This window comes from Rhipicephalus sanguineus, chromosome 1, assembly GCF_013339695.2.
Source record: "Rhipicephalus sanguineus isolate Rsan-2018 chromosome 1, BIME_Rsan_1.4, whole genome shotgun sequence".
In the NCBI taxonomy this organism is placed as follows: Eukaryota; Metazoa; Arthropoda; class Arachnida; order Ixodida; family Ixodidae; genus Rhipicephalus; species Rhipicephalus sanguineus.
Window position 1 is genome coordinate 275719214 of NC_051176.1, and position 27302 is coordinate 275746515.

A 27302-nucleotide genomic window follows, 5' to 3' on the forward strand; every position below is an offset into this window, starting at 1 on the left:
GTCGTAGCTCAATTGGTAGAGCATCGGACGCGTAATTCGAAGGTTGTGGGTTCGGATCCCACCGACAGAAAGGGTACTTTTTCGGCCACTTTAATTCGCTTCGATTTTGTTCATAATTGTTGCACTACAATTAAAACTACAAATAATGCTTTCGTTGGCTTAGTTGTATGTTTGCGTCATTGGTTGTTCCTTGCGGTATAAAACTTCTCTAAGCTAGTGACTAAATGGAAGCCACCTCAAGAGAGGCTGTAGTCACATTCAGCTTCTAGAAGCCAGTAGCAAACAAGCGTCACTGTGAGCGTCTAGCAAGTATGCCGTGACGATATGATCTCTCGCTTCGTAGGCACTTGGAGAGCGTCGCAAGTCAGCCTTTTTTTTTTTTTTTTCTCGTTCTCCTCGCTGCGCGTACGCCGAGCGGCGAAGGAGCGAATATGACACTCAAAGTTATTCGACATGGTACAGTAAAAAGCATAAAGACAAGAAGAAAAGAAGCCGTGGATAATTGTTATCAGGAGTCGTGTTTGAGTCCCATTCCGAAAGAAGTCGGTGGAGATGTGCCCGCTGCAGTGGGACGACCCGCATGAGCTCGCACGCAGTGTATGAGCGTTTCATATCTTAACCTTTTCATAGCGACAAAACGCTCGTATATTTCCAAAGTTAATGTTATATATATATATATTTTTTTTTTGCACCAGAACAGTAACTTGCAAGAATCAAGGTGATTTTAGTTTGCATGGACTGTCTCACTGGTTAGGTTAAGGTAGACCATAGGCAGCAGCAACGACGAGCGGAGACGAAGTATAAAAATACCGTGAATTTATTTATTTACAAATAAATAACGGATGATGTGACTAGGAGCGCTTCCGTCTGTGTAAAATGTGCGAATGGTCCATGGTGGTAATAAATAGCGTGCAGCGATGACGGACGAAGCACAGGTAATAAATAACGAGTAAATTGAGCGGCGGGCCCTCGTTGTGCCGAGAGTGCGAAGAAGAAGCCATCACAGGGCCCTGTCCTTGCGTGGTGCAGGGTGGCGGACGAGTCCAGTACATAGCGTGGCGTGCAGACGTGGTTCCGCCGTTTCTAAGGGCGTAGCGCTGCGTCATCGGATGGGGTCGTACTTGGACCGGCATTCGCACTCGGTGTGGTTGTCGAAGGTTAGCGTCTCCACCCCTGTCTGTTGTACTCCGCTGGGGTCGAGCTCGAGAACGAGGAAATAGCGCTCCACCACCTGTATACTCTTTGGCTGGCAGTGCTCGACCTCGGTGAGGCAGCAGCCCGTGTCCGGGCCGCACCGGTGCACCACGGTGCAGTGCGGCGTGTACTTCTGCAAGGGAGGAAAAGAAAGCTAGGCTTAGTCACTCGTTTCCTACATTTACGACACTTTCGTTCACTGGAACGTCTGTCGCGAATATGTCTCAAAAGTGTCCTTTTAAAGCGCCCAGGCACGGATTTGCGGGGCTGATGCTTAGTGATAATCTAAATGGAACAATAGTCTACATTTTTTAAACGTAACGCTTTACCATTCCAGTAGCGAAATCGAACAAGGGTTAGCAATTATCCAACCTCAAAAAAATAAAAAGGCAACTCCCAAGTGTCTATAAACATCTACACGTTGATACCATAGGCTAACAAAAACCATGGAGTGCGCCTTGAAAAACGATTCAGCCTATGCATATAATTAACCATATAATCACTCCACGTGAGTGGAGTGGAACCATGCAGGTAGCAGCGACTGAAAGTAGTCACCCGTCCACGTGGGATATCGATGGAGTTTACTGTCATCTCACTTAGCACTATAGTTTTCAAATCGATGATGATATCGCACCGGTATCGTTGCCTGATGTGTCTTATTAATACCAATATTTTTTGCACTAAAGAGAAAATATAAAGGGATGGGATCTGGTTTTTATGGCTGTCAGCCGAGTAAAGGTGCAACAGAAAGCAAGCTTCACCTCAATACTCAGAAGCGCAGCTTAACCCTGGCTCAGCGTGACATTGTTTGGAAAATGAAGGCGTTGTCCGAAACCGTGCTATAGTGTATTGCAAAGGAAACGCAACTGTTAGAGTTCGACCCCTTAAACTCGTGAAATGAGGAATACATGCTCGCATGCACTTCCCTACAGCTTAAGTGAAACATGTTACCAAATATTCTGTGTGTCGACTCGTTTGCAGAAAATGCTGCTATTTTATGTCGGAGTGATGATCATTCCCATTTTTTTTACGTTTGTCTGGCCGGAGGCTATTTTTAATAATAATAATAATAATAATAATAATAATAATAATAATAATAATAATAATAATAATAATAATAATAATAATAATAATAATAATAATAATACTTGCGAGTGCAATTTGAATAAAATTTAATATTATTAAAGCACACTTACATAATGTGAAATGGTATTTTTACTGAGCAGTATCGTATGTCAGCAACGCAAGAAACGAGTGCCCAGGATGGCATGCAAGTGACGCGGTCGCAGCGAACAATATCTGTTCCTTGAACTTTATGCGCTAATAAATTCCTCCCAGCTCTGATAACAGTGCTGATAACAGTAAGTGCTGATAAAGTGCTGATAACAATATACTGGCAGCTTCGTATGACATTTCGTTCTAGCCATGTGGCCTTCACGACTCTAGACAATATGTTCAAGCTCGGTAGAGGCCACGCGCCAAGAATATCCCGGTCGGTCAGACGCTACAGCAATTAGACACATGTCTTGCGAGCCCACTTGCGACTCGCGAGTCAAGAGCCTTCTTTTCCCACAGACGGGCGCACGTGTCGACCGCGGGTAATTATTCGAAGGGCCTTGTGATGCCACAGTGTGTTTATCACGCTTCCTGATATAGAAGCCCCTCTGTTCTCCCACAGGAAGTGTCGAGACGGAATGCCGACATGCGCGTGCGGCAGCGCTGTTTCATCGTGTCATGGTCGTGAGCTTGGGCTTAGCAGCAGTTTTCAAGATTTATATGCTTGGGCGTACCTGGTTCAACGTGTGCAGCTGCGAATGCACAGACAAACAAAAACAGCAGCTCCGACGCGTGGCGGCGCCCATCTGTGTTTCCCGTGTTATTGCTTTCCTGTCTGGCATGAAGTCCCGCGCGCTATCTTTCTTATACCCACTATCCTGTTTTTCGCCATTAAGTGTGACACGAACTTCTTGAAACGGCTGCAGAGAAAAATGTCAACAAGCGGCTCTGCGCAACCTGTTTTTAGCTCGACATGCAAATGAGAGCAATATCGCGTTCACACTCCCATTTTACGCACGAAAAAAAAGAAGAACGAAGACGAGAAACGGTGGAGAGGGTAGGACAGGTTTTAGTTAGAACCACACAAGCTATAGTAGAGGTACTAAAGCAACCTCGGCTTTGCAATAAGCAGGCTGCCGCTGTCGACACACATTCGCTTCTCCCGCGGACTCTCCCTCTCGACCACTCCCATCGTCCGCGGGGACGTAGCTAAGCCGATTCACCAATGGAGTGATACGCGCCAAACCTTTGATCCGGGTGTTCTGGCTGGGTTTTTAGAGCTTCGACTGCAGAGAAACTATGTCCACGTGAGTGCAGTGGAACCATGCAAGTATAGCAGCGAATGAAAGTAGTGACCCGTCCGCGTGGGATATCGACGGAGTTTACTGTCATGTCACTTAGCACTATAGTTTTCAAATCGATGATGATATCGCACCGGTATCGTTGCCTGATGTGTCTTATTAATACCAATATTTTTTGCATTAAAGAGAAAATATAAACGGATGGGATTTGGTTTTTATGGCTGTCGGCCGAGTAAAGGTGCAACAGAAAGCAAGCTTCACCTCAGTACTCAGAAGCGCAGCTTGCCTAGAGCTGTCAGCAGAGAGACGGGAGAGCACGCAACCGGCAAAATGTTTAAGTCACGGACACTCACTTTGCTCTCATTTGGGTAGATGTCTTGCACGCAGATAGTTGTGGGCTTAGGAAACTTGCATGGCGCCTCTCGCGTTACCATATCCAGGTGCTGAACGACGCGCCGGTGTCCGCGACTGCCGTACGTCTTGGGCGGCCGGCACAGTCCGACGGCGAAGCAGGTAAACAAGACAAGCAGCGCCGTCCATGCGACTCCCCTCGCCACGCGATCGTGTTCGCTGGCCATTGCTATTGTCGTGACGAGTGCTACTGGTGAGCGACGCTCGACGAATGGTGAACGACCGGGCGCCCATGATGGTTTTATGCCGTCGAGTTATACCGTGATTGCACCCGCCGCGCGCGTGCGGCAAGACTGCTTTTGCCGCCGGGGCACGGCCGGCGCGCGGCGTCTTCCGCCGCGTGATGTCAGGAAATCGGGGAAGCACCAATGAGAGAGGCGTCTCCTTGCGTCATGTCGAGGAAACCAGTTTTCCAGGACGGCCCGCCGGCGACTGATCCACACCCCTCCCTCTTGCTCTCTCCGCGACAGGTCCGCTCAGGGATGCTGCCGGCGGGCGTCCCCATCTTCCGTTGCGCGCACCGGATCGCCACGCGAGGACTTTGTTGTGACGACGCCGTGTATCTCGTTGAACGCGCGATACTTACACAGTGGCCTCGCCTTTTTCGTCCGTCAGTGACACCGCTGTGCCCAAAAAGACTCAATATGTGGCCAAATGTGTGCTCGAAAAAGACTCAACGTCAAAAAGACTAAGTATGTGGTGTTTCGAACGCGTAACAATATCATGTCTGCTAAATCACTAGATTTATGAATAAACGAATTTCCGCTTTACGAAGCCAGCTCATTTAAATATCTTGGCGTGGTATTTGATAATAATCTGCACTGGCAAGAGCAAATAAACGCAGTTTGCACAAAGCTCGCCTCGGGATGCTACACACACTCACAAGCGCGTCATCATCTCGATACTAACACTCTGCATATTTTATATCTTACACTCATCCACAGCCATATTACATATTGCAGTGAATCATGGGGTGCGACATACAAAACTTATCTTGAACCTGTACGCAAACTTCAGAAACGAGCCCTGAGAATAATTACACTTTACCCATTCATGTTACGACGAACCTAGTCTACCTTTGTTTATGAAAATGAATATTTTGCCCTATGATAGGATACACGAATTAAAAATTGCCACGTGTGTTTTCAATATTGTTAAAAACAACCTGCCTTTTCATATTTCTTTATTCTGCACATCCTCTCGTGTGACCAGAAATCAAGTATACGGAAATTTTAATCTTCCCCCAAGTAAGAATACTTACGGACGTTTGCTGCAGTTTTCAGGGCCAAAAATTTGGAATAAACTGCCAGCAGAAATAAAACAAGCGAATAATTTTTCATCAGTGCTCAGAAAATACTTACTTAGTCTGAACGGTGTTTTATCACTGTGAACACTCATGATGTCATTTTTTGTGTGTGTGCGTCAGTAACTTCCTGAAACCTGTTAAAAATACCATTCTTCACCAGTGATTAGTTTTTTCGATATTAGCCATGTATATTTTAACCTTTCGTAATAATGCAAGAATTTGCCTTGTTTCCTCGTGTTTCATGTTTACCTAGAACTGTAAAAATAAAATTGTGTGCTCACCGGTACTTTCGCTTTCCCTTGTTTGCTCCACGACCTCCTCCATAAACTTACGACCTGCTCATGCCGCCGCTCCCCGTGTTGCCAGATTTGCTTTTGCTTGTTTGCTTTTTTTTAGTTCTCCAAAGTGCCGCAGCACGCCTTGGCGCCACAACTTACCCCCATCGCTGCAGCCGCCAAGCCGCTGTTCTGCTTGGTGCGCGCGTGCGTTCGCTTGACGTGGTGGCACTCGAACAGGGGCGTAGCCAGGGGGGGGGGGGGTTCAAACCCCTTCCGAAATTTTTCAGTTTTGCTTGCGTATATATACACGCGCACATACAAACGCACGCACGAACATACATAAAGTATGGTTGAACCCCCCCCCCCCCCCCCCCGAAAAAAATTTCTGGCTACGCCCCTGCACTCGAAGGCTATCGCTTGTCACATCCATCTTTAATAGAAAAAAAGTAGAGCTGGGCAAGCAACGTAGTGCACAGGGCCTATAACCAACGTGTAGCGAGAGCGACGGAGTGGATATCGAGGGATGGCTAGCGCAGCCGAGGTAAACAGCCGAGTTAGGTGGCTTGATGAAGTTCAAAAATTTATAATTGAGGGATAAAATGGAATTGGCGTGTGCAAGACGGGGCAAGAGATCATTGCGAGAGGTCTTTACCCTGCAGTGGACACAGAATAGTCGGGTCATGATAATGACATCGGATATTTCACCCCTGCATTGAGATATTTGAAAGTTGTTTGATATCTGGGAGATTTTGTCTGGTCCCAAAAGCAGTGTTTACTGGATCCTCTGGCAGTATTTTGCTTTGAGCAGGGCTGAATTTTAGTTCTGCCAGTAGTTATTGCAGATGGAATGCTGATCGATGGACTGTAGGAAAAGCGTGGGGTGCTAGGTAGAATGTGCATATATATTCATTTATGTTCTTGGTTGTACTGCTCACTTTTTTTACTGGAGGTATTGTTGACTGTACTGTTAATGTTTTTGTGCACTAATAAATTGCATTTTGCAGGTATCAATATTTTCGTTGCAGATTAGATTTTCCTGTATTGGTATCTAATGCTTCAAAAGCAATGTTTAGACTAGATTATTATTTACTACTGGTGATGCAGTGTACCATTGATTCTGGGAATAAGACATTCGTTTGAACCATAAGCTTACTTATCTGTTTCTTGCCATTGTAAAGTGTGAATACAGCCACTTACAAATGTTTTTGAGCGTTAAACTTGTAGGAAAATTCCAATTTTTAGCACTGAGCAAGCAATTTATGCACATTTACAGCCATGGGCGTCGGGGGGTGCAAAAGGGGCACTTGCCCCCCTCAAGCCACATCAGCACTGTCTCCCACCCAAGCCACACCAGCGCTCCCCCCCCCCTCCCCCAGCCGCTATGCAACACGGTTTTGCACCCCCCAAGACAAAATCCTGCTGACGCCCATGTTTATAGCGGTCATAAGGGACTTATTTGTCTGCTAAGCATTTTATTGTAAGGGTGAAGGCATCAGGTGAAATAAAATTTCGTTCTTCAATCTCATGCCACAGAGGCTTTTGATGTGTGTCGGTTAGTGATGCAGAACTATCGATGGCACTATCGATACTATCGATAGTTGAGTCACTATCGAACTATCGATAGTAAAAAATTCGATGGCACTATCGATTGTATAAAACCAACAGTACGAACTCATTGCAGAATAAACTTGGTTTTCCGCGCCCGCGGTACATAGGAGAGCCGGAGAAGCAGGCTGAAGGGCAAGAAAGTTGACGTGCTTGTGTTCTTCACCAGAGTGCTTTCCTGACACATGGTCATAAAGTAAAACTTTTCAGCTCTAGCGGAAAGGAAGCCGTTACATGTGGTGGGACTGCGCGGCTTTAAATTTGTGTTGCATTTTATGATTTCCAAATAAAAAATTATGAAGAACTAACTTTGTTAATTGTAAGGAGCAACTGGTAGCTTTTGGATATGTCTTCCTTAATGGACCTATTCTGCCCTTTTCACTACGGAAATAACTTATTTCTCTCGACAAAAATTGTTCATAAATTAAGCGAAGCTGATAGTAGGCTATCGAAAATATTTTGACAATATGGCTGGCCAGCAACAGCATAATTATTCAGACCACTATCGATAGTATTGTCGTGTTGTGGCGGTAAAGAATGCTGCAACAAGACTGGGAAATATGGAGCTCTTTATTTGGGCGATGTTGTGACCAGAAAATCAAAACTCAAAATACAAGCGATACAGGCTGCGTACTGAGAGCGGCGAGAACAGTCGTCGGCCGTCGAGTAATCTGATCACCGCTGGAAAGCGTCGTCATTTATACATCATTCATCGAACCTTACAGCGTTATCGCTGGTGCTCGCGTAAGCTCTCGAATAAACTTGACTATTCGCGTCCGGCGCGTAACATTTAACAGAATGATCTCAAACAATCGTGAAGCTTCTCAAACATTACGGCGCGGCCTGCGTCAAACGTTGCTAACAGTTTTTCTGGGTGAAACCCGAATACATCAAAACAATGCAATAAACAGGCGTATTAGTAATATCGCTAGTAATATTTACCATGGTACTACCGTGTGCACTATCGATAGTTTGTCGATAGTAGTACTATCAATAGTTTGTGTGCACTATCGATAGTTTCAAAAATACTATCGATACTATCGATAGTCAATTTACCGATAGTTCTGCATCACTAGTGTCGGTACATCATGCATCACACGCATGATGTGATGCGTGTGATGGGGGGCGCCTCCCTGCCCTCCCTCTGCGCACGCCTATGATGATGTGAAGGAAACAATTGGCAGCTGAAGCCTCAGGCAGCATCAGGAATAGTACATTACTGGTGGGAAATACCATGTGGGTTAATGCTAAAAGTTCGTGGAATACAACTAGGGAGAGTGCAAAGTGATTTAGCCAGTTAAAAAGCATGCTTTAGATTATAAAAGAAACTCGCGTTTCTATACATCGTTATTCATATGATGAAAATAGACCACGCAAGAGCTGTTGTCTCGTAACGCTTTGTATGTGAATGCTCCAGCAGTAAAAGCGTGGTCGCATCGCCGGTGTGAGACGCGGCAATGCCAGCTACGCTCGAACAGAGGCCATAACTGCAATAAACTGTGTTTGATAATATTTGTATGTGCGAGAAATTGCTGTAACAACGTTATGATAATCCGCCGGTTTTGTCGCACGCTTCCATAGTAATACGTTCGCTAGACCCAAAGCACTCAGACGATAGCACGTCTGCGCCCTTCTGTTGTCATCCGTGCACAGTATGACAACGATATACTTGAAGGGCGACGGGCAGGTCATGAAAACTTACACGGGTCATCGCATGCGTCGTTCGTACCGTATGTCGTCTTCATTTGCGTCGTAGAAACTTCGGTTTCAACTTGTTACAAGAGTTAAAACTCTTGTTGTTACAAGAGTTACAACAAGAGTTACAAGGTTTCAACTTGTTACAAGAGCACCGTCTCGCCCACGAACGAACTATTTTTGCGGCTGCTAGACAGCGGTTAGGTAAGGCGCCGCTGCACAAAATAAAGTGAGGAAATAAGGCTTACGTTCTCCGGGTTATGTGTCGCATATTGCTTTCGTTTGCCTGCACTTAGATCGGGACGCAAAAGCGCTCGCGCAGAGATTGAGATCCGGTAACGAACTTCCCGGAGCCATCCACCACGGTGCGTCTCACAGCCAGAATGTTGCTTCGAGACGTTAAATCAGTGGATTGCTCGATCCACGCGTTAGAGACTAGAAAAACAATGAGAGGAACGCGCACACACGAGTGCACCACAACGGTCGTGCGTCGTCTGCTCTGGGGGAAAGTTGTCGCGGCACCTGGTGGTACCTCCGGTCCCCACACGCCAATTTTTAGCTCCACACGCCTCCGTAGGGATGGCGCCGGTGAGCAGGTCGTAAGTTTATAGAGGAGGTCGTGGTTTGCTCGTGCAATTTAAGGATGTACGATGACTATCTGTGTGTATGTATATATATTTCTTATTTATTTATTTTTTGGACCCGCAACTAGCCTTTGGCTATGGGTCCAACCAGTTTTGGTATTTCTGTATGTTTTACGCCTGCTAATAAAGAACTGAATTGAATTAAATTGAAGTGACTGAGGTGGCCCAGTGGATAAGGCGTTCTGCGGCAAAGATTGAGGTTGTGGGTTCGATTCGACGGTGGGCTCACTGGTAATGAGTCCTTTATCAGCTTGTCTCTCGTTGCCCACGTGTTGTTCTGAAAACCTTGGACGCCACGGATAGTCCTTACATCTCAGAAGTCCGCTGCTTCGTTCTGTAGCGGGTCATCATACGCTGCGCAGTGACTAATGTTTCATCATTCGGTTCGACTCATTAGTGAATGGTAAACTGTGTATCCAAAGAGTTCCCATTTTTTGTGAAGTTCTGAAGATAACGTTGAGTTCAGTAATGTGCATCGTCTCCGTCAAGTAAGCCGCAAGAGCACTGGTTAAGTCCTTGACCAAAATATACAGCTTACAGGGATCACTATGCTGTACCGGCTACGATAAACAACTTCGACTTCGCCGAAAATGATACGATGCAAACATTGTCTGAAGGCTTTCGTACAATCTGCTGCATGATATGATGCGAGATTATCGCTTTTTTGTGTGTGCGATCCGATTCAGCATATCTTAATTACTATTCGTGTTTTAAGGCAGATTATGGCATATCATCGATGAATTCTGAAATGGTGCGGTCATTCGACATCTTCGTGCACTATTGAATAAAGTTTTTTTTTTTCATTGTCTTCTGATATCTCTTATACCAATTTTCTAGCCCACTAGTGCGTGATGAAACAGACCGCACATTATTTGAGCTACAAGCCAACAAGAAAAGAAAGAAAAATATGTACCTTACACAATCAAACCAGTGGTGCATTCACGGTGAAACAAAAGTAAGAAGCGCGAAAAATTCACAATTGTGTTCGTTTCGGCAATATAAAGAAGTAAATTAAACAAACTGAGCACATAATTTCATTGCCCCATCTGCAGAACCGCCGACCAATCACAGGCTAAAAACGCTCTTTTTGTTTCTTTTCAAACGGATATACCGACGATTAGCACTGTAACAACGATGCGCATGAAATGAACAATTTCTTTCTTTTTCGTACGGCAAGTTTTTCTCGCATGACATGACGAACTGAGTAAAACAGCGTTGGAAACGAGCGCATGCTGAGGGTTAAACGGCTCTGAGTTCACTCTTGAGTTACTCAGGGCACGGAATTTCCCATGAAGCATGCAACGGAAACGAAGACGAGCTCAAAATAGACGCTTCATTGTGTTACGTTCCACAAATACGCACCCTTCATATCTTGAGTCGTTTCCTCCGCCGGCTTCCTTTGCGCAATGAACGCGTGGAGCACTATCGTTTGACGCATGCAGAGGGGCACTTGAAACATTGAAGTTCGTGTCATTATTTAGCGTTTAATTATATATTTTTACAGACGTTCACTTTCTTAAACGATGTCATGGGACCGTGTAACAAGCATATTTTTATTTTCTTGGCGCGCGAAGATATCTACTTGATTAGAGTGCTATAGAGCACGATGCCTTCTGAAAAACCTTCATGGCCAGATGTTTCGGTGGAGGTTTTTCAACATGGTTGTTGTGCAAGCGGGTTATAGGCGGCGTGCTTCATTTGTGTTTCAAAATGCGCTGAATAACTATTGATGTTAGAGCCACTGAGCTGGCCTTCTGCAGGAAAAAAAGTGAGCGATGTCTGTATGTGTATCATGATTCACACTCTCCGTCTTTGCTACGTCAGAAAAGCATAAGCGGCTTGGAAAGCGCAGCGGTGTTCAGACATTCAAATTGTTCAAACCCTTTGAATGCGCTGTTACTGCTCAGTCATATCTATCTATCTATCTATCTATCTATCTATCTATCTATCTATCTATCTATCTATCTATCTATCTATCTATCTATCTATCTATCTATCTATCTATCTATCTATCTATCTATCTATCTATCTATCTATCTATCTATCTATCTATCTATCTATCTATCTATCTATCTATCTATCTATCTATCTATCTATCTATCTATCTATCTATCTATCTATCTATCTATCTATCTATCTATCTATCTATCTATCTATCTATCTATCTATCTAATCTTCGTCCATCCGTCCATCCTTGAAATGCCGCGTTTATTAGTTTTCCAGGCATTTTCGGGACAGCTTTTCAGAGAATTCCCCAGTGGCGAACTTGTTTGCGCTTTCCTTGAAAAACACAGCACTATGCGTATATATTTCTAGAAGCAAACATGTGGTCAGCTGAGTCCCGCCGCATGGTCACGTTGTTGACATTAAAAAATCTGGATATATCCCACAAAGTGTACAAGGCATGCATCTCGTAGACAGAAAAACGTCAGGCCATGTGTCGCCTCTTCGAGTTGCCAGTTTTGCCCTGCTCGACAGACAGACCTGCACCATATACATGTACCGCGGGCTACGAACGATCTGTCGACGTCCGCCCTGCAACGTGTGGCTATTCATTACAACTGCGTACCTGATACACAAATCTGCATTGATGGGTCGCATCACCCCTGTTTATGATTTTTTAGTTCATCGGGCAGGACCGACTTCAGCATCATGTGTAACCGATTGGATGTCGTACAGGCTAAACTACATACGGCATCAAAAGAGCCCAACATCGTGTTCTCTTTATTTATCTTACCTCTTAATTTTTGAATCAGTGCACCTAAATGCTAAGTTCAGATAAAATAGACTACAAAAGTTGCAAGTACGTTTGAAGAGTTCAGGCATTTCGAATTCATGCGCGGTAAGACAAACTTCTCCACGTTATCTGGCGAAAAAGGTTGCAGATACGTTCTGTGTCTTTCAGTAAGTGAAACAACCTTGCGTTTGCATTGCAGGTATTGCACGTGACTGTCGTTCGGCAACGCAAGGATATCTTGCTTCCTTTCTAGTCTCTGTAGCCATGCGGAGGAACTGTCCATTTCATTTCAGGGCATTGTACTGGCATGCCGAGTAGTCGTTGCGAAATTTCATGCGGTGTTTATATGTATATCAGCTGCATTGCTTACTTTTATTGTATCCTCCTCTTTTTTTTTGTATCTGAAATAGGTACGCTTGTATGACCCCCCCCCCCCCCAAAAAAAAAAAAAAAGAAAAGAGTAGATCTCGGCTTGCCTAATGGTGAGAAGTGGTGACTGCAGTTAGTGAGATATTGCGGTGCTAAACGCTTCATTATTTCTTTTTTTATTTTGCCTGTACCATGCTTCGGAGATGCTTCACCGCGTTCGTCGCTTCTCCTATCTGTATGTCTCTCTTGTTTCCTTCGCGCTACCATAACGCACGAATGTTGGTCTCTTTCCATTTGCTGTTTAGTGTGCGCTATTCCATACGTGTCCTGGTTAGCCTACCAGCCTTATCTTAGCCCTTATTTCTCTCTCTCTCTCTTTCTCCTTTCTTCTCTCCGTGCACTGTGTTTGACCACACGCATAAACATCGTGTTACTTTATTTGAGCGGATATATTACGTGAGTTTACGAAAAACGCTCAGAATTATGACGGATCAATGAATTATATTGTGTAATTTATTTTTTTCTAAATGCGTGTGCAGGAAACGTTGTTCTGTATTTGATGCTATGCGAATACTGGTAAATTGTTGAGGCTGCATATTGTCGCTAAGAAAGAAAAAAAAAGATAGACGCTATAATTATTGGTGACAGGAGTTGTGACAGTTATCGCTTCAGCTATCTCCTTCGGAAGCCGGCTGCTTGTCAGGAAGAAAAAGAACACGCCTTGCAAGTGATAACAGCCTACTGAATCACTTGACCAGTGCTTACGTCTGAAGTGTGGGAATGGCCCGGCACTCCGGGTGTGTTCATGACCCGCGGCGGATCTTGTTGCGGTATCGCTACTCCTGCTCTTGTCAGTCAGTCGTCATTTTTGTTTATTTATTTCCGAGCGCACTATTTCAAGTCTTCGTTCATGCGGCGAGCTTCGAAAACCCGTGTACTACATACGTTGATACAGAAGTCTTGTGCTTTCGGGCTGTCTATTGATAAACAAGTATTATTCGGCAATATACATTATAGGCGCTGCGTACAGGCCAGATCGCGTAGCAGAACTTTAAACTTCCGGCAAGCCATACCGACGTTAGCCGCTAAGATACGCCGCAAATGAGACGACACCCTGAGCAGCAATTGCCGGGCTTCCGTTGCATGGCATGTATACGGCAGTGTGGCAACGCATGGAACTTCTTTATACCATTTGCCGCGTACGGCGTGCGTGATTTCGCTACCTCTAGTGAACGCGAATGCATCTGCCTCGAAATAAACCATGGCCAATCGTTCCATGAACGGCGACATTACGTCTCCTGTAGGTTTCGTCCGCTCGGCAGGTGTTTCGGCACTGATGCCGGCAAGGAAAACTTGAACGCATCGGTGCCTATGTGCATTCGTATATCGATGTTAGTATATGTGTGTAGGTGTAAAATAGTTGTTAGCATCACCGTATTATGATTATAGACAGCGGATATGCAATTCATAAACAAATGGTCCGTAATAAACGTTTGCACTTGGTCTAGGATAACCTTCGCATGAAGCGTCTTGTTGCAATGAGGATCGGCCAAATGTTAAGTTCGTTTGAAGTGGTTTGTCTTTTGTCAGCGCCAACGATATCGCATTTTTTTTCTTTTTTTTTTTTTTTTTTGCGGGTCTGTGCCCGAATCTCGTATTTTGTCAGGAGCTCCCTTGGCACCGCTCGGTATGCATGTTATGTTAAACACCTTCCTAAGTTATTATAAGACGTCTGTACTATTGGGCTGTGTTGCCTCACGAAGCTCGTGCCGGAAGCATTTTTCGACGCCATGAAGCATAAGCGGAACTATCGCTCGAAACCAACGCTTTCTTTCTATAGCTTCCAGCGCGTTGGAAGCTACACAGGGCGGGGTGGCAAGGGGGTGATGCGCAAAAGGTTACGGCGCCGTGCGCAATGACCGTGGGCAAGGCACGTAGCCAGGATTTTTTTTCGGGGGGGGGGGGGGGGGCCAAGGCCTAATTATTCGAAAGAAAGTCTTTTCATGGCAAAAAGAAAAAAAATTGCCCGGGAACATATAAGGCTGGACGAATTTCGGGGGGGGGGCCCGGGCCCCCCGGGCCCCCCCCCCCCCCCCCTTGCCTACGTGCCTGCCGTGGGCATTGTATTTTTTTCTTTAACCGTATTGACCGCTACTTCTGGCTCAGACGTGCGCGTTGCCGGCATGTTTAGGTACCTTTAGGCGGCGGCGGTACCTGCAAAACACGGCAGCGGCCTCCGAGATCGTCCGCCGACGTGCCTTCATGAAATAAACCAATACCGATTGCGCTCGCTCGCAGCGTAGTTGCAATGGGCCCGTTTGCTGCGTAGTTGGTGATGGAATTGCGAAGGAGAGAGAGAGAGAGAGAGAGCAAGCGATTTTTGGCTGTTTCAGGCAAGAGACTAAATTACCTGCTGCATGTCGTGCAAAATATTTGGCTCGCATGTTCATGGAAGCCTTGAATGCAGATCGGCAACATTTTCAGACCATGTTTAAAAAGTTTTGCAGGGCTCCTAGTTGTAGGAGAATCGCCATCCCGCATACGTCTTAGTTCATGAAGAAAAAACAAACAAAAAAAACCATGTGAAATCGCTTTCGCAAGCGTTCTGATTGGATATGGATCCGAACAGGCGAACGAAAATATATAGAAACGAAGTGGGCCGAACAGCGGATCCTTATGGCATCGAACCTACGCTTATACGATGTAAGTCAATTAAATAATTAACTTGTTTTGTTGTTGCGGTGTCAAAATGTTGGCAGCGAGTACAGCGGGTTTCAGACTTCTTCGCAGCGTCCCTTCGTTATATTTTAGCTCCTGCTTGGCCAGCGCAGCAGCCTGGAATGTTGTAACATAAAAAATAGAAAATTTACGAAAAGACGTTCGCAGGTAGCGTTGAGGCAGTGCACCGAATTCTTTTAAAAAGAAATAAAAGAACGAGCGATATTTCTTTCTCCGAATTAACACTAATATGACATGAATAGTCGACCTCGGACTTACATACCTCGATCACTTGCATTTCGCCATGCGCGTCTTTACACCCCGTCGCGATGCAAATGTGAGTCAGCTTCCAAGATGAATCGCCTCTTCACCGAATAAAAACGTATTCTAGGGAACACATCGGGTCATGAATGAGTCGTAAGAGAAGAGCATTCAGCTGGCATGCGTATGACTAGCGACAGCAGCACGAGCCCATGGTGCGAGTCCGCACCGCCTCCCCACTCTAGAAAGTTCGAAAGCCTGCCCACGTGTCGAGCACGGTCGCGTAGGCGGTCGTCGCCTTCTTTCTCCTTTTTTTTTTCTTTTACTTACGTCAGTCCTCGGCCCGTCAACAGGATTATTCGCGAGGCTGTAGCTAACGTGTTGTTGTCAATCCGAGCTCACCGCCTGTGGTTCCTTCGGGGAATTCCGGAACAGAGGCTACGAGAGCCGAAACCCGATAGGAGCCATTGGGAAATCGCTATCCTCTGGGACCACGCGTAGCTCGCATGCGCATGCTGATGCCGGAGCACCAAATGTCGCGCAAGAAAGTCGCGTGCGGACTGCCAGCTCGGTGAGAGACTCTCACGAATTTTCGTGCGCCACCAGCAGAATTCGGAAGCCCGCGTGGCACCCGCCGCGCAAGCTGCCACTTTCAACGCCTGGCGCTCGTTATCTCTGGGTCGACGAAAAAAAAATAATAAAGAAGAAGAAATGAGCTGTTCCGTGAAGCGTAATGCGATGCTGCAACGGGCGCCCTGACGCAGGAGCTCCGAAGGGCAGTGGGAAAACCCGCACTGGGTGGGCCGTAGATTCGTATCCTTTGGTAATGATAAATCGAGTTTGGACACCAGACCCTGTTTCCGGGGCTGGCTCGACACAACAGCAGAGCGCGGTCTTGATCTTCTCCTCTGGTCGGATAGCGAGACCAGCGGAGCTCTCAAGGGCCGCCTCTTTTCAAATTGCCACTTGATAGAGAGTATCTCGTGTCAACCGAAAAGTACCAGGGGCCTACGAGAACCACATGAAACTCCATCTTAGCGCAACTGGAAAAGGCTCGCAGTTGTTATAGTTTGCATCGTTCATCTCGGTCGGTTCGTGCTATTTATTTATTTATTTATTTATTTATTTATTTAATCATTTATTTATTTATTTACTTCAGCTAAGTTATATTTATCATGTCAAAATGAGAAAAGCAAGGAAATGATGCTCCGAATCTGAATTATGAATGCACCCTGAGCTGTGAGCAATTATTGATGCGAATTTGAAAAAAAAATGACAGAGCAAGCGGACCACTTAAGCTCTATGTGGTCCACTGGTCGTTCCCCCTCTGCCTTGATAGCCTGTGAGAGCAAAGGCGGGAGTGGAGCGTCCCGGAGCTACTTCCTGGAACTTCTGGGTCCCTGTCGAACGTAAACACAGAGTCAAATGTAGACTTTCGCGCGTCACGAGTGCTGCGATTATTGTGCATGGGCTCGGCATTAACTACACCGAGATGACTCTTTTCTCGGAAGCCTGCGCTGCTGCGAGCGAGAACGAGTCGAATGTAGCTAGCAGGACAACGACGGGTGGGATCAAAGAGAAGTAAGAAAATATTAGAACGGCGTGTATAAGCACTGCCCCCTGTCTGGTTCCTTGAAACAGAATAATGTCAAACACTCCTATAATTTAGTAAAATTAAGCTACTGTGGGGCAGTGAGGCTGCAAGGAAAGGGAGCACGACATAGGCAGTGACCGAGTCTTGCCATACAGGCTTATACCTACGGCGGCCACCGTGCCCACCTCGACTCTTACCGGAGGGTCACTCACGCTGCGTATATATATATGGCCGAACCACGAGACCGGGCCACACCTTTCACGTTAGCGGAGGCAAACTCACGCGCCTGGTCCCCCCGGTAGACTGGATGCGGATTTCCCGTGAATAATGTCAGGCATTATCGTCGGAGCGACACCACCCCCTTGAGAGACAAAATCATCGAGGGCGTGCCGGTACAAAGCGCGTGGTAATCGGGCACGTGTTGGCCGGCCGTGTAAGAAGAGTTAATACCCTCCGATCTGCGCTCCTCTAAACACTTCACATGTTTGGTCGGGCTCGTTGTAGACAACGTGTGTGTTCGAAGGTTCAACGAGTGGTGAATGATGTATCCATTGGTACATATTGCAAGTGATCCACTGCCATAGCTCCTGCAGCTGAAGCAGCATTATTGGCTACGTTTTGTGATCTCTTGCCCCACGAGCAGAGCGTATGCTTATCTCTTTCCTCTGAGAAAAACGGAGTATAAAGAAAATTTTATTCTTCCGTCTTTTATGGATTAAACAATGCATCTCGCTCCATACGACGTTTCACGAGAGTAAAGGAAGGCGTGCGCACTTGGGGGGGGGGGGGGGGGGGAGCGGGGCTCCCTCTCATTATCTATGGGGGGCCCCAAACCTGCCCCATACCTTTTTTTCAGTCGCACCCATCCCGTCATTGTGTAATGTGGATGGTTAAGGCCATGTAGGTTTTTGACGATAATGGCTGCCGAGGACCCCTGATATTGCATTCCAAGAACATTTTACTTCGCACGATTGCCCCCGGAAAGCCGGGGACCAAATGGATGCCGTTGTGAGCAGCACGTTATCGCTTCTTTTTAATGTTTGGATCAATTGTGAAGCTTGTATTCTCTCTCAGAATTGATCAATGAAAGGGGGGGGGGGCATGCTGTGGTGAAATGTTGACACAGAAGCGTTTTTGCATTTTTGCATTTTGCCTCCATCGAAATGCTGCACCGCCGTTCATTTCAAGAATCAAACGTGCAACCTCTAGCTCAGCAGCTCAACGCTATATGAGGGATACCAGGGATTCACTACATCAGGGATACCACGGCGCCTATAGCATAATGGAAGATGGTGAATGCGTTATATGGTCGCAAAGGGCTTCGTAAGCCTATCAATATTGTTTAGACGTGGCAAAAAATATTTAAAATATAAGAGAGCTGCTTCTTGAGCGAGCTATTAATTCCTACTGCGCAGTCGCACACGTATTCTGTGCTCAACGGTCTTCCAACACAGCCCCGCGCAGCGTTTGAAAATTTCTTTGCATTCATCGCAGAGACCTTCATAACGTTTAGCATAATAAAGATATTAAGGTTTTTCTTCGACAGCTGTTAGTAGCCTCCACCGCAAAGGCTCCAGCATATCCTTTAAATGCAGTTGTTAGCGCGATAGCGGTAAAGAGCTCGTTTCGCAGAAATTCCGTTGTCAGCATCGGTGTCGTTGGTTGTGAGCGAGGAGGAGGAGGAATAAACTTTATTATGAACCAGCAATTTAGGTTCGTTGGCCTAGGCCTCCCACGTGGGGACGAAAATCAGCATATTCCGTGGGCGAAAGTTCGAGATATAAGCAAATAAAACACGCCACTGCTTGGAACTGTTTGGAACCAACACGAATGTCATGTAATCCAAGGAATCTCCTTAACGCATGCAATGTTGCGTGGCAGAAGCGTAGAATCGTGCCAGGTGTCAAGATTTATGAAATGCACAACGAATGAGGGGTTTACGGTCCCACACATTACAAAGCGCTCAGACATATTTAACCATCATCATCAGTAAAAGCATCAAGAAAGTGAGCAGCTGCGGAAGTTCGCCTGTTGCCATACAGACGCATCGTGGGCACTTCGCTAATTCGCAAAAGGAACAAGTGTGGCGTAGTGGGCACTTCGCAGTTGTACTTGCAGTAGGTATTGTACGATAGCCCCATTTTTTAAGGAAAGAAGAAAATATAAACGTATTAAGTCGAAGTATTGATAACTACATCTTTGTTTGTTCATCATGAAGACAGCTGCTTACAGCCTACTTACTTGCTTGAGTTATTGATTGTTCACTAAAAAAGAAACAATGGAACAAGGAAGAAAGTGGAAAAGGTTATCGCTTTCCACGAGACCTGACCTAGGTCACAATGTCGTAAACGGCCCTGTTTTACTCCTAAAGCATACGCTTTGATACGGGAAAAAACGCTTGAAAGTGGTACATGGGAGCATCGGCTTGCTTATGTATTAATCTTCGTCGCACTAAGGCTATTACGTCTTGCGACTCGCACCGACTCACCGAACAAATTGCCAAAAGCGGCTGCGCATCCAGGCATCTAATTTGGCCTGCCGCCTCCTCCTCCCGCCTTCATCCGTGCGGTCTTCCACCATAAAGAGCGATGACTCGAAACCGCGGCAAAGATGACCCGTGAAACAAGCCGAGGAGGACCCTGCGCTCGCGCCACTTTAGATACAGACCTGGAACGTGTATGTATACAAAGATTCCAGCAGCGCTCTGAAGAGCGCGTGAAGATATCAGCTCCTTTTTGTCTCTTCCTTTCCTTTTGGTTTTTTTTTTCTTTTGCTGCCATACTTAATTTTTGCACCAACCTCCTCCCTGGGCAATTCTTTCTTCCCCTCACATCGTGCTAGCCCCGTACCCGGAATAATTTGAGAGGCTGTACATTTGTGCAAAATACTTCTGTGGAGTGCTATTTTTGTGTCAAACTTCACGTATGTGATCCTAGACTCTTGCATGCTTCTGCTCATATCTACCCGCCGCGGTGGTCTAGTTGTTATGGTTCTCGACTGCTGACCCAAAGTTCGCGGGATCAAATCCCGGACGCGGCGGCCGCATTTCGATGGAGGTGAAACGTTAGAAGCCCGTGTGCTTAGACTTTGGTGCACGTCAAAGATCCCCAGGTGGTCGAAATTGCAGTATACGGCGTCTCTCATAATTATATCGCAGTTGTGCCTCGTAAAAACCCAACAATTATACTGCTTAAATCTAGCTTCACCTCAATATGCAAAGTGAAGTATCGTTGATCTCATGTCAAGGAGACAAGATCTCATCTGTGGATTAATGTTATAGAAAAGCGTGTTAAATCAATAAGTTTTATCTCGTTGCCGTGAGCGAAATAAGTCGGCTGATTCAGTTGGCGAACGTATACTTACGAAACCCTCGAGTTGCATAACGGGCTGTGTTTGGAGGCTGCGGAAGCGGTAATTCGCTTTGTTTACGAATTACGTATTTCAATGTACGGTGTATTTTTCCTACTTGATACAGATGAAACCTCAACATAAGAAAGTGTCCAATAACATAATGACTTAAGATGAGAAATTTTGCTCTCTGGGGCTATCAAAAGAACCAGGCGACCATTCGGTGTTTTGCTATTTTTATCACGCATATTTTTCTTTCCCTGCGGGAATCTCTTGAGGTTATGATACCTAGAAAAAGACTATCTGGGGATATGGCACTTAGAAAGTCTTGTGGAGCAAGAAACATGCGAAACAATAAAACTTGCTGAATACTTCAGAAGAATGGGCGGTTGTGAAAAAAGTGACCACTTCATTTTGCTGCAAGAAAAGTGCATCTTTTCGGCCGGTGGTCTCGAACTTCATTAGTTTCAACTCTGTTATGGGAAAGTGTGTTTTTTTTTGTTCGATTGTGCATATAATAGCCAGGTATGCCATCAACTACACCGGATGAATTCACAGGTAGAAACAAAGCACGAAAAGAAGACGGGGATAAGGGCATTTTTTTTTACAGCGAAAGCTTTTATGAGATCATTTCACCGGCCGTTTTTGGCGCCGTAGTTGTCCGCCGTTGGTGTCCGTAACCAGTATCGCTCGAAATAAAAAAAAAAGAAAACGAAATAAGAAAAAAATTCCAGGACGGAAGGAGGTTCGAACATGGGCCCTCTGCGTGGGAGCCTAGTATTCAACCTCTGAGCCATGCCGGTGCTTGAAACTGCTTTGCAAAAAGGTCCTATACAGGCTTCATGTCGGGAAGGAACCACATTAACATATGCAATATAGCGTGGTAGAAGAGTAAAATAAGCACTAAGCGTCGCACAACGCGAATTCTGTAACCAGGCGTCACACCATGCGAATTGCGCAACGAGTAGGTTGTTGAATGCTTCCAACCCATTACAAAGGGCTCCGCCATAAATCTTCATCGTCATCAGGCACAGCATCAACAAAGGGCGCATGATGCCTTACATGCGTTTAGCAGGTACAACGGCTCTCCGTAGAATGACGAAAAATGGCACAGTGCCTGCTGCCCTACTTCTCAAAAATTACAATGATTTATAGCGTACTGGGTTCCTCGCAAGTGCACTTGTATTGGTTGCCAAGGAAGCCCATAAGCGCATGATCCATTTCCTCGGGGTCTCATTAAAGTTCTCCCCCCCCCCTCCCGTCTCTCTCCCACGTCAACGTATGTTATACAGCATGACGGGAGAGGGAAATAGCGACCGGGCGTCCCCCAATGCAAATTACATAACTGGTGGGCCGTTTAAAGCTTCCAACCCATTACAAAGGCATGAGCCATAATTCTTCATCGTCATCAGTCGTCGCGTCAACAAAGTGCACATAATGCCTTACAGACGTGTAGCTGGTGCCTCGCTTCTCCGCAAAATGACGAATAATGGCTTAGTAGGTGCTTCCCAACTTCACAAAAATTGTGATTTATGGCGTAGTGGGTACCTTTCTAGTGTACTTGTATTGTAGCCCCAAGAGAGCTTACAACGGGCTCTAGAAACGCCGCTCTTCCAGCTTTCGCTGTGACTGTGCTGCGATTTCAGCGCAGGCCTGGCGTTTTTTCTTATTGTGCCATCTTGTTTTTGTGCTAATTGATAGGAACATGAATTGACTAGCCCCGCAGGACGTTTTGCTAATGGATTGGTTGTGTAGGTAATCGTGTTAGAAAACTATGGGTGGCAAAGGATTCCAAGGTCGTCTTACGTTTTCTTTGTTCGTTTTCTGTAACTAAAATCACCTTATTCGTGCACTAAACCTTTATAATCCTTTCTAAAACCATTTCCCATTCCGCCAGTGCAGGGTAACCAACCGGACGTTCTTCTATAGTTAACCTTTCTGTCTCCTTCCTTCCTTTCCAGCACACTTAGCGAATGTACGTTACAAATTCACATGAAGTAAATTTGATACAAAACCTAGTTTATGCCGTGCCATTTTTTCACCGTTTCACGCTGACTGTTTCGCAGTCATATTCTACAGATGGTCTCTACCGCAGAGATACCACAAGTTTTCACATCGGTAAATTCTAGAAGGCCTCCGGAAGGCTGGATATAACCGGAACTTTCACACTGCTGTGGTCCAGAAAGTTTCCTCTAAATACACCAGAGGGAACTCTGGCGCTAGTGTCTATGGGAGCTGCAACGCATGTCACTTCGTTCTTTCGGCTTCGTTTGGCTCCGCGTCGCCTGCATCCGCTTTGTCGCCAGACGAAGTTCAGCAAATATTCAACAGTTCCACTTTACCATCTTAACCTTTTTAGCCTCACCAATTCAAATCTGGTCAGGAAGTTCACAACGATCCATTCTTTTACTCGAAACAAAACCCAAACACAACAATAAACAAAGCCACAAGTGCGTTCGAAGCCCACAAGCACGAAGACTAGGCAAATCCGTGTACTACCCACCCATCATTCCCATGGTGGCTGAACGATCGCAGCGCCAGGGTTCCCTCTAGTTAATATTGGGAAACTCTATGCCGCGGTCACCTGCAGGCAGACATGAGAACTTCCGGGCGCCTATGGCGTCGCCAGTATGGCACATGCGTAGGTGGTGCTGTCTTCAGCTCACAGGAAATGCGTACATTTCCAATAGTGCCGGAGATTACTTCTGCTGAAATGACTAGATTTTGAAGCGGCGTTTCTCAAGTGGCATGATTAGGGACGTGTGGTTTGAGAGACCTCGTTCCTCGGAAAAAACAAAAAAGTTTCGAAGCGCAGTCGTGTACCACTTTCGTGTCCTGTAGTGGTGGAATTTCTTCAACTAAAAATGAGTTCTCACCCGCGCGCGCGCCCGCGTATTCGCCTGGTTTCTGTATAAGTTGCAGCGACTGAATTCATGAGGCGCACGAACCGCGTGCCGGTTTTGGTTGCCTCACGAACGTTCGGCGCCTGTAATTGGAGAGCTGGGCGCCGTTTCAAGTGGCAGAGGCTTCAAAGAAGCGGCCTATTTTCTTTTCCTCTCGCTCTGCGAACGGCTTGCAACATAGCCATGCCTGTCTTGAAACAGTAAGAAAAGGTAAACGAAAGCGGATGGAAGAGGGAACGTCGGTTCACGCGCTATAGCCTCGCCTTCTGCGCGCTTGTTGCTCGTCATGCGGAAAACGGTCTTGCAGGGGTTGAAAACAACGCTCTTGACACCGCTGCAGTTCCTGTTTGCAGCCATATTTGCTGCATGAAAAGTGGATGTGCAATAAAGGAATGCACATGCCCCAACACAACAGCCATATGTCTCGCACTTGATGTCAGTGTGCGCCACCTCATAAGTGAAAACAGATGAACACTCCTTGTTCAATGAGTGAACAGTGAAATTTTCTTTATTGCCTTCTGACGCCTGGTTTACATTTTTTTCCTGTTCTTGCTCAAGGATAAATGCACCGTGATACTGAATGCAAGAACTTACCGAAGTAAGCGAAATTACAAAAGGCGGCCAGCCCTTACAATGACGAAACAACGCTAACTTACGTTATCGCGGGATTACCAAAACGCATTACAAACATAAAAAATTGCACTGAACTCGGGAAAGGTGCTATAGTATCTTTCTCGCGTTCAGTGAGTTTTTTTTTTTTTTTTTTTTTCAAGCCCACAATTGAAGCAAGCTATCATAGAAGGGCTTGCGGTCGTGGTTCGGTGCGCCCAAATGTTGTTGTCTGAAAGTTATTGCTCCGTCGAGAATGCGAGACAAATAAGCATTGGAGCGGACCTTGAAACGGCGGCATGAAAAATGACTTTAAAAAAGCATACTGCTACGCCAGCTGGTAAGTTGCTGGCCCTCAATTCTTGCTCTGGCGTCAAGTCGATGCTCACGCGTCTCCGCTCCCTTTCCCCCCGTTTTCTTTCGTTCCTTTGTTTTTTTTCTTTTTGTCCACACACTCACGTGCAATATATTCGTGAGATTGATCGTCCTTTCAGTGGAGTGAGAACGCGGGTCTCTTTGGCCGACCCTTTTGCAAGAAGCACTATAGTGCTCATGCGTGCTTGCGTCGTACGCGAAACCATTGCCGTTTTAAGAAGCCCTTGAAAAGTCTGCAGCGTTTATTTCTCATGAAGTCTACTTCAGCGAGGAACAAAGGAACGCGTTTCCGATGTATGCTATCGGTGTGGCGTTTCGGTTGCACTATAATTCTACTGTAATGGTGGCCGCAATATTTCCACGGGGTCACAGATTGAAACGGAAAGCCTTAGCATTTGCGGACGTGTTAGCAGCGCAGAACAGTTGCAACGCAATAAGGTGACGCCGCAAATTCGTCGAAACTGCCTTTGATGTGGCCTTTAGTCATTGCGGGGTGGTCGGGAAGTTGCACTAGTGGTACTCACGACTTCGGCTTCTGTTGGAACGTGGCTGCCCATTACAGTCATGATAAAAGCAACGAAAAAAGACGGCAACACGAGACGAAGAACGACACAGGACAGGCGCTGACCTGTGTCAGAGCCTGTCCGGTGTCGTTCTTCGTCTCACGTTGCCGTCTCTTTGCGCTGATTTATACCATGATCAACAAACTAGTACAACTTGTTAGTTTGGACGAGTCGGTCCATCTCGTGAATAACTTAAAGCAGCGCGAAAAAAAAAAATGAGGGCAAAGGTAAGGTACAAACACAACGCTCGTCCTGTTGCGTTTGTCCCTCTTCTTTGTGCTCGTTTCTTTCACGCTGCTTCAAGTTATTCGCAACTAGCCCAGTTTTGCCCGCTATTGCTGAGCGTTGTATGCCGTTTGTTTTAAAAAGGGCAGAAAAGGTGAAGGAATGCATGGTTCAGAATTTCTCTGCACTACGCTTAATGTGGCGAACAGTATAGTGCTGAGTTGGCGCAGATATGCAACAACACAATAGACGACGCAGCACACGGGCGTGAACTCTGTGCTGTGTCATGTTTACTTGCATGTTTGTGCATGCATGACTATAAGCTAACGTTCTTCTTTATTTCTTCTTATTTTTTCTTCGGCGCTGATCAAACAAATGCTGTTTCAGTTAAACAACGTCCCTGTCTATCACCCTGTCGGCGATGGTGCATGCTTTCTTAGCTTTTATTTATGCTGAATTAAAATTAAGAAATCGCCATGCTAATTTTTTTAAAAAAGAGGAGAAAATGCCGCCAGCGCGTTTGCCAACGAAATGAGAAGTTCAGTGCAAAAGTTGACTTTATACAGTCCATTGCTAATTGAGAAAACATGCTGCCTGATCCGCAAGAACAGTTGCCCGTCTGAACATATGCGCTGCTTGTTATTCGCGTTGCTGATCACGCAGTTGCAGGCTTCTACGTATTTCTCCGCACATATATATTTTTTCCGCTTCCCGACACAAGGGCTACGTTGCTGTTTTTTGCGGCTTTTAAGACCAAACATCTCGACCACTCCTACTTTGCGTACAGTTCAGGATCTGCCTCTATCTACTGTGCGTCACACAACGACTCTGAAAAATCACGCTCCAGAAAAAAAAATAATTTCATGGAGCGATGCGAATATTTATGTCGATATGGGAGTTGTGAGAACAAAACAGGATTTTCATTTTTCATCAGCATGTAACTTGAACTGCAAAAAGAATCGGGTATCGCCAATGGTGAGAACCGTCTTATATTCTGCATTTTTATAGAAATCTTCCTTGTTGCAATATCAATGTCATGCTTTGGTGTACACAGAGCAGACCATGAAACACTCGCTGAAATTGAAGCAGGGTGTACACAAATTTAAAGAAGTGGTGTAGAGCTTGCCAGACAGATTACCTAATTCTTATACCCGGCGATCTTCCCGCACCTCAGAGCAGCGAAGCATTTGGTATCGCAAAGTTTAGCATCAAGAAATGAACAGTTCGTTGCCTTTACTCATTTGCAAATCTCTTGGAAGCGCGCGCACAAATAGTTGCCTGTTTTGGCAGCAAATGATTAATTGCAGCATTCGTACGCAGGCTTTTAATTTTATCGCGTTAATGAGGTTGCGGACAAGTCCGCTTTTAAGTTCAATAGGACGTTTTACATCTGCAGAACCATGACTTCCTTTAACCTTGCGGTATGACAGCCACTGCGCGTGAAAGCACTTGCCTTTTATTTGCTTCGCTGTAAGTAGAATTGTATAATATAATCTTTCTTATGAGGCGACTTTTTCTAAAGGTTTTAATGTGAGTCTTCGTTTCATTTAAGCGTCATCACAAATGAATAGTAAGGGAAGTTCTATTCGATGTCCATCTTGAACAATCAATAGAACACGTTTTATGGCGCGATTGAATTCGATCAGTAGATTTTGACTCAATAGCATTGCCATATGCCAACACTCGCCGTCAGTATACGAATGACAAAAACGCATGATTAATTTTATTGCTCAATTTTTTTAGAATTTATCTTTATTCTGCAAGGCATCACGATCATATGTGAACACATAGACGCCGCGTTCCAGGCAAAAATGGTTTGTTCTATGCAGGCATGACATGGCATGAGCATTAATTAAGTTGTCCATGAATGTCAGGAGATGTCGAGTAACTATAAATTTATAAAGTGTGACAATAGTGGTGAATGTTCTGACGAGCAATATAAAATGACCGTGTGCGAGCAGAACAAGTGAAGTGTGCATACCGGACACGCACTTGTCATACAACATCGTAACTTTTGCGTTTAAAGAGCACGCTCTATAGCATAGGCGGCGTTGGTCATTTGACCACCTCAGAAAGCGGCTTCAGGGCGAGAGCAGCTTAACATATCGTT

The 27302-nt window shown here is 45.6% G+C and overlaps 1 protein-coding gene across 1 annotated transcript; it reads right to left on the reverse strand.

Annotated features, from left to right (window-relative positions):
- Window positions 1–811: 811 nt before the first annotated feature.
- Window positions 812–4260, reverse strand: LOC119379013 (vascular endothelial growth factor A). The gene is made up of 2 exons (XM_037648143.2): window positions 3905–4260; window positions 812–1327 (listed from the first exon to the last, which is right to left on the reverse strand). Exons 1-2 carry the CDS (start codon window positions 4127–4129, stop codon window positions 1103–1105), a joined length of 450 nt encoding a protein of 149 aa, XP_037504071.1. The 5' UTR covers window positions 4130–4260; the 3' UTR covers window positions 812–1102.
- Between the last annotated feature and the right edge of the window lie 23042 nt (window positions 4261–27302).